The following is a 17,338-nucleotide window of genomic DNA, read 5'->3' as shown; positions in this document are numbered from 1 at the left end:
CCTAGCTGGTGGGGATTCCGGTGGGGTGCCCCCCACCCAGGCAGTGGCAGAGCTGGCAACACTAGCTGCAGTAACCCATGGGGAGGGGGTCACACTCAGACATTCAGAGAGGGGGTATATTATTGTGACCCTGGTGGCACAAAATCAAAAGTCTGACTGCATGGAGATGCTTGGGAATATGGTCAATACAGGTGACCGTATTGTGGGTGTTTCAGGGAAAAGGTGTACATTTTACCTCCATCATCAAGGATGTGACAATGGTTAATTAAATCTCTCAATTTCTGCCCATTTTTTGCGCAGTCTTGCAGGCCTTCTAATGCAGCTGCAACTGTAAATGCATTTGTAAATCAAGACCTTTCTTGAGTTGGGCTCTGGGATGGTGCAACTGTTGAGAATGTGAGCTTATGGTTGTGTGGGGGGAAAGGGTTGAGTGTGTGTGGGTGTATGTGTGTATCCCACAACTGTTGCGAAGGAGTAAATGATGTTAGGGACAATAGAGGATGATCCACAGCTATATATAATACAAATCGAGGTGAGGGCGATGGAAATGCATTTGGCAATTGATTTACTTCAATTTGGTAAATGGCACTGTGTGCTCTTTTCGAAGAATGGATCCCAGTCTGTTCAGGGCTATGGGATCCGGGGGGTTGGGGGTGGTCTGCCGGGCATTGGGATGACAACCCAACTAGGGATGAGGAAGGCTTTTAGTGGGTGGAATGGTAGTGACCAATTGGAGGTTTACTTTGTAGTGTCACGATTCCCACCGAAGGTGGGGCCCCCTCCTGCTCAGGTGGCGCTCGGCGGTCGTCGTCACCGGCCTATTAGCTACTACCGATCCCTTTTTGGTTTTCCCTTTTTTGGTTTTGGGCACCTGTGGCCAATTAGCTATTAGAGGGGGTATTTAGTTCAGCTGGCCCGTCTGTTGTTTGTGCGGGATTAATTTGTGTTCTTTGACGAAGTGTTGTTCGTCGGCTTTACCTGGTCGTCTATTATGCATTTTATTCCCTATGGTTGGGAACTTTTGTTTATCCTGTGTGATTAAAAACACCACTCCCTGTGTTCGCTGCTTCCTGCGCCTCATTCCTCCTACCCGACTACCGAGCCGTTACATGTAGCAATGCAAATATCATGGTACAGCTATATAGACACTCAATCATCATGTTACTTTTTAATGGTACGTTTGCAAACATATTTTCATAAATAGAATTTAAAGTTGTGTCTCATTATGGTAAGTGGTGAAATAAGTATAGCCAGTTACAACTGTAATGGCTTAGCAGATAATATGAAAAGACGATCAGTATTTACCTGGTTAAAAGATAAGGAATATAATATCTATTGTTTACAGGAAACCCATTCAACAATTTTAGATGAAGTTTTGTGGAAAAAGAACTGGGGGGGGCGAAATATATTTCTCCCATGGGCAAAGAAATTCAAAAGGGGTGATGGTTTTAATTAACAGTAATTTTGATCAAGATGTGTGTCACGGCTCTCAGAATGAACGGACCAAAATGCAACGTCGTTGTTGTTCCACATATTTATTAAAGTGTGAAACTGAATGCGATACACTTATTTCCTAGAACACACAAAACAATAAACCGTGACACAGCGAGACAACACACTACTCAAGAAATATAATCACCCACAAACAACATGCAGAAACACCCCTACTAAATATGACCTCCAATTAGAGGCAACGAGGGCCAGCTGCCTCCAATTGAAGGTCAATCCAATAAACCCCAACCTAGAAATAGACAAACTAGAATTACAACATAGAAATCGAAAACATAGAACAAACACAAAAACACCCCCTGTCACGCCCTGACCACTCTACCATAGAAAATAAAAACTTATATTGGTCAGGACGTGACAATGTGCAAATTGTCCAAACAGATTATCAAGGTAGATGGATTATTTCAAATATGTTATTGGACAATAAACAGATATGGCTTATTAACCTATACGGTCCAAATAATGATGATCCAAGCTTCTTTGAAAATATATATAATAATTTATCAACTCTACAAGCAACACTAGACTCTATTATTATGGTGGGAGATTTTAATATGGTCTTAAATACCTCTATGGACCGGAAAGGAAATCACACTACAAACTATCACCTTCAGACACTTAAGGAAATCATGAATGTCATGGATATATTGGAATTAGTGGATATATGGAGACTTAAATACCCTGACCTAGTGAGATATACATGGCGGAGGCTTAATCAAGCTAGTCGTCTTGACTACTTTCTTATGCCATTCTCTCTGGCACCAAAAGTTTAAAAAGCGTTGATAGGGGACAGAATGCGGTCGGATCATCACATAATTGGCATATATATTACTCTTACAGAATTTCCATGTGGGCGAGGATATTGGAAATTTAATCAAGCCTACTAGATGAAAAATTGTTTAGAACTAGGACAGAAGAATTTATAACTGACTTTTTCAGACATAACATAGGTACAGCAGATCCCCTTATTGTATGGGACACTTTTAAGGCCATGCAATTCTGTACTCATCTATAAAACAAAAGCAATTTAGATCAAAAGAGTCCATATTAACAAAGGAAATTGAAGGACTAACAGTACAGTTAGATAGCAATAAAAACGATACCATAGAGGCACAGAATAAGTTAGAGGAAAAACAAAAAGAAATTGAGGAACTTATTCAAGAAAGATCCAGTGTAATATATTATAAAAATAAAGCGAACTGGATGGAATATGAAGAAAAATGCACCAAATTATTTTTCAATCTTCAATATAGAAATGCTACCCCCAAAAATGTATTAAAACTTGTTCCAATGATGGAGTCACACATGATTCACCAAATTATATTTTGATAGAGGAAGTAAAGTACTTTAAGAATATGTTTCTTTTCAGGCTCCTCCATCTCCACTAACTGAAACTAATTGTATGGATTTTTTTCCTAATAATAATGTAAAATTAACATCTGTACAGAAAGACAGAGGAGGAACTGCTTGATGCAATTGGGGCCTTTAAGGATGGGAAAACTCCAGGGCTGGATGGCATACCAGTGGAAGTATACAAACTTTTTTGATATACTCAAAGGACCATTATTAACATGTTTTAACCACTCCTATATAAATGGTAGATTATCAGACACGCAACAAGGTCTGATATCATTATTACTGAAACAGGACCCAAATGGTATATATAAAGATCCAGTCCATTTAAAAAATGTACACTTACTATGAAATATCGGGGACACCAGGCCTGGTTTTCATAGCTGATTTTGAAAAGGCTTTTGATAAAGTACGACTGGAGTTTATATGTAAATGCCTAGAATATTTCAATTTTGGGGAAACTCTTATAAAATGGGTTAAAGTTATGTATAGTAACCCTAGGTGTAAAATAGTAAATAATGGCTACATCTCAGAAAGTATAAACTATCTAGAGGAGTAAAACAAGGTTGTCCACTATCGGCATATTTATTTATTATTGCCATCGAAATGTTAGCTGTTAAGATTAGATCAAACAATAATATTAAGGGATTAGAAATCCGTGGCTTAAAAACTGAGGTGTCATTGTACGCCGATGATTCATGTTTTCTTTTAAAACCACAATTAGAGTCTCTCCACAGCCTCATAGAGGATCGAGATACTTTTGCTATCCTCTCTGGATCATTAAGTGTATTGGATCATTATCATTATCATTATGATAAGTGTATTGGATCACAAAAAAACATGCACATTTTACATTACCATGTAGTTTACCAATTAAATGGTCTGACGGAGATGTGGACATACTCAGTATACAAATCCCAAAAGAAAGAAATGATCTCACTCCAATACATTTTTATAGAAAGTTAGCAAAAATAGATAAGATCTTGCTACCATGGAAAGGAAAATACCTGTCTATTTGTGGAAAAATCACCCTGATTAACTCTTTAGTCATATCACAGTTTACCTATTTGCTTATGGTTTTGCCTACACTGAGTGACCTGCTTTTTAAATTATATCTGGCAAGCCAGATAAAATTAAAAGGGCCTATTTATATAACGAATATGAATTCGGAGGGCAGAAATTATTAAATATTAAAGCATTAGACCTCTCACTAAAGGCATTAGTCATACCAAAGTTATACTTAAATCCAAACTGGTTTTCTAGTAAATTGGTACGAATGTCTCATCCTATGTTCAAGAAGGGCCTTTTTCCCTTTATTCAGATTACACCTGCCCACTTTCGGTTGTTTGAAAAGGAAATAATCTCCAAAATATCTATATTTTTTAAACAAGCCTTAGAAAGTTGTTTGCAATTTCAGTTTAATCCACCTGAAAAGACAGAACAAATAATACAACAAATATTGTGGTTAAATTCAAATATAGTAATTGATTTTAAAAAATGTATTTTTTGAAGACATGTTTAAAAAAAGTCTAATTTTAGTGAATAATGTTATAAATAGGGCTGGTGGAGTGATGTCACACATGCAGCTAAAACAGACATATGGAAATGTCTGCTCTACCCAAAATTACAACCAATTAATTGCAGCATTACCACAAAAATGGAAGAGGCAAGTAGAAGGGGAAAAAAGTAAGGAACTTGTATGTCGGCCCTGTATTAAAGAACATAAATGGTTAAAGAAAAGTGTGATAAATAAAAACATATACCAATTTCATTTGAATTGATACGCAAAACAATGCCGGATTCAAAACGTCGAATTTTTCAATTTAAATTACTATACAAAATTCTTGCAACTAATAGAATGTTATATATATGGGGGATACAATCTTCCCAGCTCTGCAGATTCTGCTGTGCGGAGGCAGAGTCATTAGATCATTTATTTTGGTATTGTCCATATGTAGCTCGTTTTTGGTCACAGGTCCAGGAATGGCTGAAGAATTGCAACATTTGCCTAGAACTAATGCTGCAGATAGCAATACTGGGTGATTTGAAAAGCCATAGTCAATCAATCAATAATATAATAATTATTTTAGCAAAAACATTTATTTTTAATTTACAATCTGTAGAAGCTATGAGAATAGAAAGGTTCAATATTTTTATGAAGCATCACAGCACAGTTGAAAAATATATGGCAAATAGAAATCCGAAATGGATGATGTTGAGAGATAGATGGGAGGGGTTGAATGGAGCTGAAGGGTGGGACTAATAACAAGATAAACAATTTAAAACATACGGGGTCTGTAAAATGTATATAGGTTCAGAACTTTTGTGAAATAGCACAGTTACAAATAGAAATCAAACTGGATGGACATCAGAAATAGAGGAAGGACTAAAAACAAACAAAAAGTAACTATTGTAAAATAGACTGTGTCTGTAAAATGTGTATAAGATGAATAAATTGAAGGTAAAAGCCGAAGTGTTTATTAGTTTACTCCAATTGGGAGATCGGTGGTTGGGTTTGCGGGGAATAATAATAAAGGTATATTCTTTAAAAAAGTATGTATGTCTATATAGGTATGTGTATGTATATATGTGTATATGTATGCATGCGTGTATGGATATATATATTTAACCCCAAAATATATGGGGGATTGGAAATGATGCAGACAATAACATTGATGGAAGCAATATTCTTTCCGCAATATTAAGCTGATCCACCCCTAAAAAAAACTAAAAAACAAAACCAAAAAATAACAAAAATTAAAATGTATGTAATTTTTTTTACCTTTTACACACTATCTGCTGACTGCCACGTATACAGAAATGAGTTGTATTATCTCTATAAAAGCAGAGACCTGGCTATGTTTGTTAAGCTTTCAACTCTGAACCATTCTTGGTGATGTTGATTGCTTAATTTTTGCAAATCTTATAATAAAGCTGTTGTTGGAAGTATCTACAATCTCTCTCTTCCTCTAGAATTTCCCTGACAGGCATCACAGCAGCAAGATATGTGACCTGTTGCCACAAGAAAAGTGCAATCAGTGAAGAACAAACAAACACCATTATAAGTACAACCTATGTTTATGTTTATTTATTTCACCTTATGTACTTTAATTATTTGCATATCATTACAACACTATATATAGACATAATATGACATTTGAAATGTCTTTATTCTTTTGGAACTTTGTGTGTGTAATGTTCACTGTTAATTTTTTTATTGTTCATTTCACCTTTGTTTATTATCTATTTCCCTTGCTTTGGCAATGTTAACATAAGTTTCCCATGCCAACAAAGCCCTTAAATTGAATAGAGAGAGAGAGAGAGAGAGACAGAGAGAGAGAGAGAGAGAGAGAGAGAGAGACAGAGACAGAGAGAGGGAGAGAGAAGGATATTACTCATCTACAGTGTCTGTCTCAACAAAGGGAAACCCACTGCCCTTAGCTACAGAATACATTTACAATACTCATCTTTTCTAAACGCTGAAGTCAAACCAATGGATTCACAAAAGCAATCATTCAACTTCGATTTTCAGTTGCCAGTTGCATTTTTGAACTGACAACTGAATAAATAAATTGGAATCAGAGAAGACTGTGCAATATAAATGATATACTAATCTACCTCTAATGCAGGCACAAACCCAATGCAATACGATTAGAAAACATCTATTGATTAAAAATGGGAATGAGAGAAGACCGTGGTGTTAAACCAGGGTGAATAATTGATGTACCACTGCTCCTCTAACACCCAATTGATATGTTATGTAACATTAGCTATTTCTTATTTGCTGGGTCAGCAGCAGACCAGTGACATTCCTATTACATTCAAATCAGTCTGCCTCTTCCCCTGCAGCCCATCTCCCTTGCTTTCTCTCCCGCTTTCTCTCTCTCTATGTCTCTTTCTCTCCACCCACTCTCTCTTCTCAGTGAGCTTGGCTCTGGGCGGTCTGAGTCCCACAGTCCCTGGGCCCAATAGAGGGTACCTCTTTTACGCCTCGATTAGATCAACAGCGTCATTGCATCAATGATGCGTAATAAATTCTGCAGTCAAACCTTTTCATTATGTAATCCAACATTTTTACTGGATATGTGTTCAACAAAAGTTCAACATTTACCTTTTGCTCCATTTATGTCAAGTCTACACATACAGTTTGATGTACATGTTGGTTATTTCCACAGAACAAAGAACGCACTGCAACTGCCTGTGCAACGCAATGCTGCAAGGCAAACGCAGTGTTCCATGGATATTAATGTACATCTAGTGTACCAAAATGCAATGACGATGTCGATGTGATCCAGGCGTTACCCCTCCAGTCATCAGCACAAGTCACAGAACTACAGATGTAAGATCTTAATTTGAGCCAGTTTGCTACAGCAGGAAAATAATCCTGCAGCAACAGGAAATGTGAATTATTATGTGGATTATAATAAATGGTCATCTTTGTAGTAGTTGATACATTATTTGTAAGGGGAAATCAAATCTGACATTTCAAAGTGGAAATTACAAACTTCAGAAGCCTTTAAAACCTAAAATACACTACAAGTTTTACATTTTAGTCATGGACAAAGTGCTCTGCGTCAGTGAAAGGGTCCATAAGATACTTGCTCAGCCTAAATCCCCTCTTGGATTTGATCGGCTACCCATCTCTGACACCTGCTGGGCTATGGCCAATAGTATGATATTTCTCTGGCTCAGAGTCAGTAGCAGTGTCCTCACCACCTTCCCCTACGGTGACCTTTTGACCCACCAGCTGGCACTGCATCATCTCTAGGCTGACTAGGGAGCCAGTCTGTCTGTTCATTCACAGTAGCAATACAAACCTGAGGTCCTTCTCCCCCTTCACACCCCCTGCCTCCTCCACAGTCTCCCTCCTCCTCCCCCAGTCACTCACCTGCATCTCCTTGTCTCCGTACTTAGAGGTGTTCTTGCTGCCATGGCTCTTCCTGCGGAGCTTCTTCAGTTCATCCTGACACTTCTCCAGACTCTCTCCTTTACTCTTGTGCTCCATCTGGTACTTCTTCAGAGCCGCCTGTAGGGGGAGTATAGATTCAGTTTTAAAAGCTCTACACAGAAAAAATAGTTATTGAGGGGTTCTTCAGGATGATATGGGTAAACATTTTCCTTTGCGTATCAGGAAGGGTTATTTACTGCTGTGATGGTTGTGAAGAACCATCCGGTTCTTCCCCTCTCCAAAATGTTATTATTTTATTCCATGAAATGCTAAACTGTTAAAAAGTTCCTGTAATTTTATGTTACACTACGGCTACTGGTTGTAGTAAAATACTTTAAACAACAGCAAGTTACTGCAATAACACCGCTGAATTAAGGTGTTATTGCTGTAAAAGGACAGTATGCTACTGAATGCTGATTACTTGGGACTACACTTGATTTAATGACCTGATTTAATGAACTGCCATAAGTTCTGTACTTGTACAGGATAAGTAATATAGTACAATCTTGTAAAATGATTTACAGTGGGATTAAACCTCAACTGGGATTTGAACTGCTATGCCACCAAAGGAAAAGAAAAAGGTAAAGGGGGATACCTAGTCAGTTGTATAACTGAATGCGTTCATCTAAAATGTGTCTTCCGCATTTAACCCAAACCCTATGAATCAGAGAGGTGTGGAGGGCTGCCTTAAATCGACATCCACGTCATCGGCGCACGGGGAACAGTGGGTTAACTGCTTTGCTAAGGGGCAGAACAACAGATGTTTACTTTGTAAGCTCTGGGATTCGATCCAGCAAACTTTTGGTTACTGGCCCAATGCTCCTGCCAGGCCATGAAAAAGATTGGCCACGGATTTAATGGCAAGAATACATTTCTGCATTTTTGCTAAAAGTTGCCCAGAATCAAGTCCAATCTGACAACACAAACTAAACAATATTTATATGATTTTATTGTAGTACTTATCCTGTAAAATTACAATAACTTACTAGCTAATGAGGTACAGTAAAAAATACAGTAAATATAATAATTTACAAGAGTGTACTGTAATCAGCATACAGCAGCATTCTGTCATTTTACAACAATAACACCTAAATTCAACTGCAAAAATACAATATATATTGTTATTGTATATTTTGTGCAACTCAGTAGCTGGTAATGTAATGCCAAATTTCAGGTAATTTATAACAGTGTGTGCCATAAGCCCATCTAAAGTAGTGTATAAGTGTACCTGTAGAACCTGTCATTGGTTCTATCTGGAACCAGAGGGTTTTTCAAGAGAGGGTTCTAAATGGATCTCAAACGGGTTTCCCTACAGGGACAAATTAAAGGGTTCTATGGGGCACCCAAAAGGGTTCCCCCATAGGGACAAATGACAGAAACCTGGAACCAGTGGGTTCTTCATGAGATGGTTCTACAAATAAATTGAAGGGTTCTAGGTAGCACCCAAAAGGGTTCCCCCATAGGGACAAATTAATTCATTTCTACTGGTTCTAATCTTTATTAATCTCTATCATACCCACACACCCAGTGGCGTAGCAGGAAATTCAGGTCGCTAGCAACAGTGAGGTTATGAGTTAAAATCCCAAGTGGGGTTAACTCCTAAGTAATCAGAATAAAGAAGCGTACTGTCCCTTACCAGTAGCCGGGAAACATTTAACAGTGTAATGAAGAACCCTCTGGTTCCTGGTATAACTGTCCGCAATTATACAAATTGTTATACAAAGGGTTATCCAAAGGACCAATATCAAAAGGTTTCCCCTACATGGACAAAAAAAAAAAAACATGTTGGTACTAACTAGCACTTTTGTTGTGTATACAGTCATTGGCTACCCTAAACTAGTGTTATTTGTTTGGTCCCATTTCAAACAACCTGACCACCTTTTATTCACTGATTGATGCAATATAGCATAATGCAAGCAAATGGGTTGCCTGCCTGCCTGCCTGCCTGCCTGCCTGCCTGCCTGCCTGCCTGCCTTTCTGGTGGCCGCAAAACAATGTTTCCAATCTTTTATTTCTGTCTGATGGAAAAACCTAGCTGAGCATGGCTAATTACTTTTGTCAATGCTGAATTAACAGAGCAGAGCAAGAGCGGGAGCAAGAGAAGGGCAGCATATGCCAGCATGCCAAAAACGCCCTCAAATGAACTGATGAGATAAATATGAATTTCAAATAGATGCTACAGTATTAATATATTAGTGACTCTGGTACAGATTTTATTTTGTGAGCATCCAGAAATGACACTTTCATTTAAAAGGATGTTTCATTGGGATGACATTCATAGCAGGCCTCTATTTAAGATTCCCAATTCTACAGAAGTTGTCTAGGAAAGCTTTGAAAAAGAGGGAAACTTCAAGAAACAAATCCAACACTTCAAATAGCTCTAGAAATGTGTTTATCGCTTAAATAAAACTCAAACTTCTACATCTTTGTATTTTCCTAAAATGGGTAATAGCCAGTAATTCATGGAGCGGAAAGTAAGAGAAGAAAGTAATTCATGTAACTTTATTGCAGAGTGGTTATGATTAAAACCTGTGGGAAATGCTCAGAAAGCTGTGGAGTTTGTCTCTAACTGATGATTTGATGAGAATGTGGATCCTATCCTGGTTTGTGCTGCTCCATAAGGAGGCCTAGCTAGCTGACGTAAAATACAATTAAAAGCACTAGTCTGCTTCAACTCTTTGTTAATGAGGCATTCCCTTCAGAATACACACAACACTGACACAGAAGTATATAGAGGCATTATATAAATCTGAACTAAAATTAAATGAACTCTGCTGTAATGACATGAGAACACAGTAACTGCGAATAATTATAGGTCATAATCAGCGATATTTGTAAGGGCCATCAACCTATAACCCTTGCCATAGCGTGAAGGTGAGAACACACCTAAAGGTGTATTTAGAAGGTGCTAAACAACAAGGAGATACTGAAGTAAATGAATGGGAGACAACAATGAATGACCTTTCCTAGGAGGACACTCACATTCAGGTAACGTGCATCCAGCTCCACCTTCTTCTCCAGCTCTGTCAGAAGCTCATTGTGGAACGACTTCAGCTAGAGGACAGAAATGACTCCAAAGAGTTAATGATAACTTAAGATACACCCACACATCTCATCACCAACACAGACAGGAATAGAACCTGCCTCAGGTTGTTACGTTCTCAACTTCCAAACCAGACTTGTTTGTTTTTAAAAACATCTGTCTAGTCTGGCTGGCTGTCAGCATGTGTTGTGGTGTCAACATGACTTGGAGAGACACGTTTGTCTTGACATCGAAACTAACACACTCAAAGGATTAGGGGTTGTATAGCACCGGTATGTGAATCATGTCTAAATTCATGCCAATGTTGAGGTTATTTATGTGTGTGAACACGTGCCTGTGTACTCTCAGAAAAAAAGTGTTGTCCCCATATGAGAACTATTTGAAGAACCCTTTTTGGTTCCAGGTAGAACCCTTTTGAGTTCCATGTACTGTAGAACCCTTTACACAGACGGTTCTACATGCAACCCAAAATAGTTCTACCTGGAACCAGACAGTGATATCCTATAGGGACTGCCGAAGAACCATTTTGGAACCCTTTTTTCTAAGAGTGTGTATGTTGACAATTGACTTTTGCGTCAATAGAGACAACTAGCAGAGTTATCTCCAGTCCCAGACCAGGCGGTACTGAAAACAATCTACAAAACAACGGGATCAATGATGCCTCTAAATAATGAAACATCCCAGATGAGCACATGCTGAGGTGGTGGCTTCAGATGACAGAGGGACTCTAATTAATAAAAACAAGAAAGGCCCCTTCGCTCTGCTTTGGAGTACTGCTCTTTCTAAAGGGACCTTAAAGATACTGTGTCCCAAATGGTACACTATTACTTGTAAACTACATTATTTTTTACCAGAGTTTATGAGCCCTAGTCGAAAGTAGTGCACTGCACAGGGAATAGGGTGCCATTCGAGACTGAAACTGTATCTAGAAGTTGGCTGAGTGCTGTAAGAGCAGGAACAGGCGAGATGTGTGTATAAAAACAATAGTTAAGATGCCAGTAGTCCATTGTTTGTGTGTGCGTAGTAGAGCTCTGTTCCTTTGAATTCAAGCATTGCACAGTATCTTCATATTTTCAGGCAATGGCTTTAAAACGAGGATTAGCAAAATACTTAGTTAGCTCCTGGTATAGATTGTGATTGGGTGATACTAGAGTTGAGATGCCAGAGCAATTGTAAGAGACAATAAGCCTTCATCATCCTGATCATGGTCCTATGTTCTTCTCACCATATCTTCAAGCTGCATCTGGATCTGTCTGTGGACCTCAGCCATCTGAAAGAGTACGTCCCCTAAAGAGAAAACAGACGGGAAAGAAAATGGGGAAAGAGAGAGAGAGAAAGAAAGAGACAGAATGATATTAAATAGTATGTGTGTCATTGAAAGCTACATCAACGTGCAAAAACCAGACCATGCAGCCACACAAAACACTTGGAAGACAGGTGGAGCGAGGGAGGGAGACAAGGGAGGAGAGGATGGGAATGAACAGGATGGAACATCAGTCAAGTCACGGAACTGAAAACACTGTAAACTTAAAAGAATAGAACACAAATACAAAAACAGAAACAGAGAATGTAAGAAAATCACGAGCTAAACAAGATATCTAAAGACACACAACTCTGTCTGTAAAAATAAATGTAAGTATTCATGGTAATATTAGCTAATTTTACTAGTACTGAGAACATACAGTACAAATACTCCATATATTCAGTACAAATTTGTCATATTATGAAAAAAAAAATAAATGAAACTTCCACAAATTAATTAGTACTTCTTTATACTAAGAGATAGTGCTTTGCATTAAATAAAACAACACAGAAATACTTCAAACAAAAAGCAGAACCAAGAGAAAAGTTGAAAATAAAAGAACCAGAAAGTAAAGGGTGATTCATGCAGCCAGGGAGATATAATGCGTGTCATTTTAAGATACCTACATGCTGCCTCCTCTGAATATGCAATGCATTGTAAAAAAGGAACAAAAAGATCTAGTTTGAGCAAAGAACGAATAGAAGGGTAAAGAACTGGAGAGACAGTGACAGATCAAACTACCCCAGAGAAATGAGACAAGACAGGTTTCCAAATAGGTTCCCCAGATAAAAGAATGAGACACATGAAAGGGTTCCACACACAAACGGTGATTGTGTTCACTCAAATATTGACTTAGCAGACATTCAAAGGGAGACGACTTATTTGAATCCATTCATTATCCATATATAAGTCAAAGAACTCTAATTTCCAATCTCACCACACCCTGTCTATTTTTATGTAACACACTGCCCTACCCTGACATCAACTGCTGTATAATATGTGGTCAGTGGCTTTCTGAGTTCAGTAACTTGGGTTATTAAACAAGTTAGAAAGGAGAAGAAGAGGTGAGGGTAGAGAGTAAAACTAAGGGAACATGATGATCCTCCCATGTGGAACTAAAGAGGTAAGGAGAACATTCTAAGAGAACATTCTAGAGGGGGCTTTCCATAGAATTAGGAATTAGAATACTAATTAATTTAATAGGATCTCTATGGGGCTTTCTTTTATGACATCACAGCATAGAGAGGCTTATCAGAAAGTGCTGAGGTCATCAAGCTACGACTCTAAATGAGAAGGGGATTTCGGAGTAGGGAAGGTTTGGAAAGCAGTAAGGTCCCTTCTAACAAGGTTTGGACCGGATTCGACATTTTCAAATCCACAAAAACAGCATTTTATGCAAAACTGTTACAGTGCACACAGCATATGAGCTTATTTGCTCAGAGATTATATTGTTAGTTGCACAGTGCACACACTTAAAAAAATCTTAAACTCTTTCACCCGCTGGTGGCATTTTCTAAACAACACATAATATTGTATACAACCCTGATAAAGTACATTTAGGTTTCAAAACTATAAGTCCTACTAACACATGCTTAGTACTATTAGAAAGGTAAGAACTGTGGATTCTGATGGTGTCTAGGTGTGACTACCACAAATCTACAAGACTACAATGATGTGACTACTACAAATCTCTTCCTAGTAAGATAATTGAAAGTCTTGGTTTGAAATAAAATGTCAGCCATTACTGTTCACAAAGGATTTTAAAAAAGAAAGGAAAAAAAGTATAATCTTAATTTATGGAGGCGCTCTAAACATGCACAAATCCCCATAGGAACCCAGCCATTTTAAAAGCACAGGGGTGCACCATCAGGTGTTTGCACCTTTGGTGACTTGACCTACATTGCATACCAGTGGCGGTCAGTGACGTTTAAGATGAGGGAGGACATTTTTTTTTAATAAGCATGGCATTATTTCTGTTACAGCATATTGGATGACTGTCATTCATATTCCATTCACTTAGTTCAATGTAACAGCGATAGGTTTAGGCTATTACGTGATATTGGAATTTTCCTTATACCCATCATGAGGTTGCTACAACCTAGCCTATGAATGAAAGTTTACAATGTAGGTACTCACAGGTCGAGAGAAACATTTGAGGTGACAGTGACACATTCATTACTGCCTTGCACACTCTTGCTTGCATCTAGCTGATCTAGGGTGTAATCATTAGTCCAACAGTTGCAAACGAGATTTATACTGGACAAATCCTGGTATTTTTAGCCCCGTTTTGTTCCATTTGCTTCCGTTTAACATTTTCAACAGAATCGATGGAATGAAAACAACCCTGATCACGCATAAACAGTTCACTTCACAGCAGCCATGTAGTATTCCGTCTCGCATATACAGTTGAAGTCGGAAATGTACATGCACCTTAGCCAAATACATTTAAACTCAGTTTTTCACAATTCGTGACATTTAATCCGTTTAACAATTCCCTGTCTTAGGTAAGTTCGGATCACCACTTTATTTTAAGAATGCGAAATGTCAGAATAATAGTACAGAGAATGATTTATTTCAGCTTGTATTTCTTTCATCACATTCCCAGTGGGTCAGAAGTTTACATACACTCAATTAGTATTTGGTAGAATTGCCTTTAAATTGTTTAACTTGGGTCAAACGTTTCAGGAAGCCTTCCAGAAGCTTCCCACAATAAGTTGGGTGAATTTTGGCCCATTCCTCCTGACAGAGCTGGTGTAACTGAGTCAGGTTTGCAGGCCTTGCTCGCACACGTTTTTTTTCAGTTCTGCCCACACATTTTCTATATGATTGAGGTCAGGGCTTTGTGATGGCCACTCCAATACCTTGACTTTGTTGTCCTTAAGACATTTTGCCACAACTTTGGAAGTATACTTGGGGTTATTGTCCATTTAGAAGACCCATTTGCGACCAAGCTTTAACTTCCAGACTGATGCCTTGAGATGTTGCTTCAATATATCCACATAATTTTCCTGCCTCATGATGCCATTTATTTTGTGAAGTGCACCAGTCCCTCCTGCAGCAAAGCACCCCCACAACATGATGCTGCAATCCCCATGCTTCACGGTTGGGATGGTGTTCTTAAGCTTGCCTTGCAAGCCTCCCCCTTTTTTCCTCCAAACATAACAACGGTCATTATGGCCAAACAGTTCTATTTTTGTTGAGCGGCCTTTCAGGTTATGTCGATGTAGGACTCGTTTTACTGTGGATATAGATACTTTTGTACCTGTTTCCTCCAGCATCTCCACAAGGTCCTTTGCTGTTGTTCTGGGAATGATTTGCACTTTTCACACCAAAGTACGTTCATTTCTAGGAGACAGAACGCGTCTCCTTCCTGAGCGGTATGACGGCTGCGTGGTCCCATGGTGTTTATACTTGCGTACTATTTTGAGGTCTGAGGTCTTGGCTGAGTATTTTTGATTTTCCCATGATGTCAAGCAAAGAGGCACAGAGTTTGAAGGTGGGCCTTGAAATACATCCACAGGTACACCTCCAGGTACACCTCCAATTGACCCAAATGATGTCAATTAGCATATCAGAAGCTTCTAAAGCCATGACATAATTTTCTGGAATTTTCCAAGCTGTTTAAAAGCACAGTCAACTTAGTGTATGTAAACTTCTGACCCACTGGAATTGTGATACAGTGAATTATAAGTGAAATAATCTGTCTGTCAACAATTGTTGGAAAAATGACTTGTGTCATGCACGAAGTAGATGTCCTAACCGACTTGCCAAAACTATAGTTTGTTAACAAGACGTTTGTGGAGTGGTTGAAAACGAGTTTTAATGACTCCAACGTAAGTGTATGTAAACTTCCGACTTCAAATGTAGGTCAAATTAAGATCTGACATCTCTATACTGTTATTATCTCCACATTATTTAGATTTGAAGAGCGCGAGGGATATGGAGAGTAGGAGAGCGGGAAACACTTTGCAAGAGGAGAAAGAAAAAAAGGGGTAGGCTTGCAAGCCGAAGAACACCAACCCAACCGTGAAGCACGGGGGTGGCAGCATCATGTTGTCGGGGTGTTTTGCTGCAGGAGGAACTGGTGCACTTCACAAAGTAGATGGCATCATGAGAAAGGAAAAGTACGTGGATATATTGAAGCAACATCTCAAGACATCAGTTAGGAAGTTAAAGCTTGGTCGCAAATGGGTCTTCCAAATGGACAATGACCCCAAGCATACTTCCAAAGTTGTGGCAAAATGGCTTAAGGACAACAAAGTCAAGGTATTGGAGTGACCATCACAAAGCCCTGACCCCAATTCTATCGAAAATCTATGGGCAGAACTAAAAAATAGTTTGCGAGCAAGGAGGCCAACAAACCTGACTCAGTTACACCAGCTCTGTCAGGAGGAATGGGCCAAAATTCACCCAACTTATTGTGGGAAGCTTGTGGAAGGCTATCCGAAACATTTGACCCAAGTTAAACAATTTAAAGGCAATGCTACCAAATACTAATTGTAGTTTATGTAAACTTCTGACCCACTTGGAATGTGATTAAAGAAGTAAAAGCTGAAATAAATCATTCTCTCTACTATTATTCTGACATTTCACATTCTTAAAATAAAGTGGTGATCCTAACTGACCATAGACAGGGAATTTTTACTAGGATTAAATGTCAGGAATTGTGAAAAACTGAGTTCAAATGTATTTGGCTAAGGTGTATGTAAACTTCCGACTTCAACTGTACGTCTTGTGTCTGAGCCGTTGAATTGCGACTCCACTTTGTCTCTGTACTGACATTTTGCCTGTTTGATTGCCTTACAGAGGGAATAACTACACTGTTTTTATTCAACAATATTCCCAGTCACCTTCTCATTGTGAAATTATTTGCGATGGTTTGTGCTTTCAGTTTTGCACGAATGCTGCCATTAATCCACGGTTTTTGGTTTGGGTAGGTTTTAATATTCACAGTTGGAACAACATCCCCTATACACTTCCTGATGAACTCAGTCACCCTGTCCGTGTATATGTCAATATGTTAAATATACTAATATACAAATGTGTGAAAAGTGCAGCCAGTTTTGCAACATTACAGAGTAGTTATTCCATTGACTGAAGCTGGACACAGTAGGACTAGGGAGGCGGGTAACTATGTTGGTGTCAGCTTCCAATCTCTGTCTGGTTTTGGATGGCTTCCATA

General features: G+C 38.6%; 1 protein-coding gene across 7 annotated transcripts in view; it reads right to left on the bottom strand.

Annotated features, from left to right (window-relative positions):
• Positions 1 to 17,338, bottom strand: part of baiap2b (BAR/IMD domain containing adaptor protein 2b) — a 143,919-nt gene that overhangs the window by 46,119 nt on the left and 80,462 nt on the right. For 5 of the 7 annotated variants that reach the window (XM_045723385.1, XM_045723394.1, XM_045723389.1 and 2 more), the window contains 4 exons: positions 12,783 to 12,794; positions 12,079 to 12,140; positions 10,793 to 10,864; positions 7,751 to 7,888 (listed from right to left, as the gene is read on the bottom strand). In XM_045723385.1, the coding sequence (XP_045579341.1) occupies positions 7,751 to 7,888; positions 10,793 to 10,864; positions 12,079 to 12,140; positions 12,783 to 12,794 (284 nt within the window). The remainder of the gene's footprint in view (positions 1 to 7,750; positions 7,889 to 10,792; positions 10,865 to 12,078; positions 12,141 to 12,782; positions 12,795 to 17,338) is intronic. The other 2 variants (XM_045723386.1, XM_045723400.1) reach the window with 1 other exon arrangement.

Source organism: Salmo salar, chromosome ssa01 (genome assembly GCF_905237065.1).
Source record: "Salmo salar chromosome ssa01, Ssal_v3.1, whole genome shotgun sequence".
Classification (NCBI taxonomy): Eukaryota; Metazoa; Chordata; class Actinopteri; order Salmoniformes; family Salmonidae; genus Salmo; species Salmo salar.
Note: the sequence above shows the minus strand (reverse complement) of the source record. Positions and strands in the feature narration are given on the sequence as shown.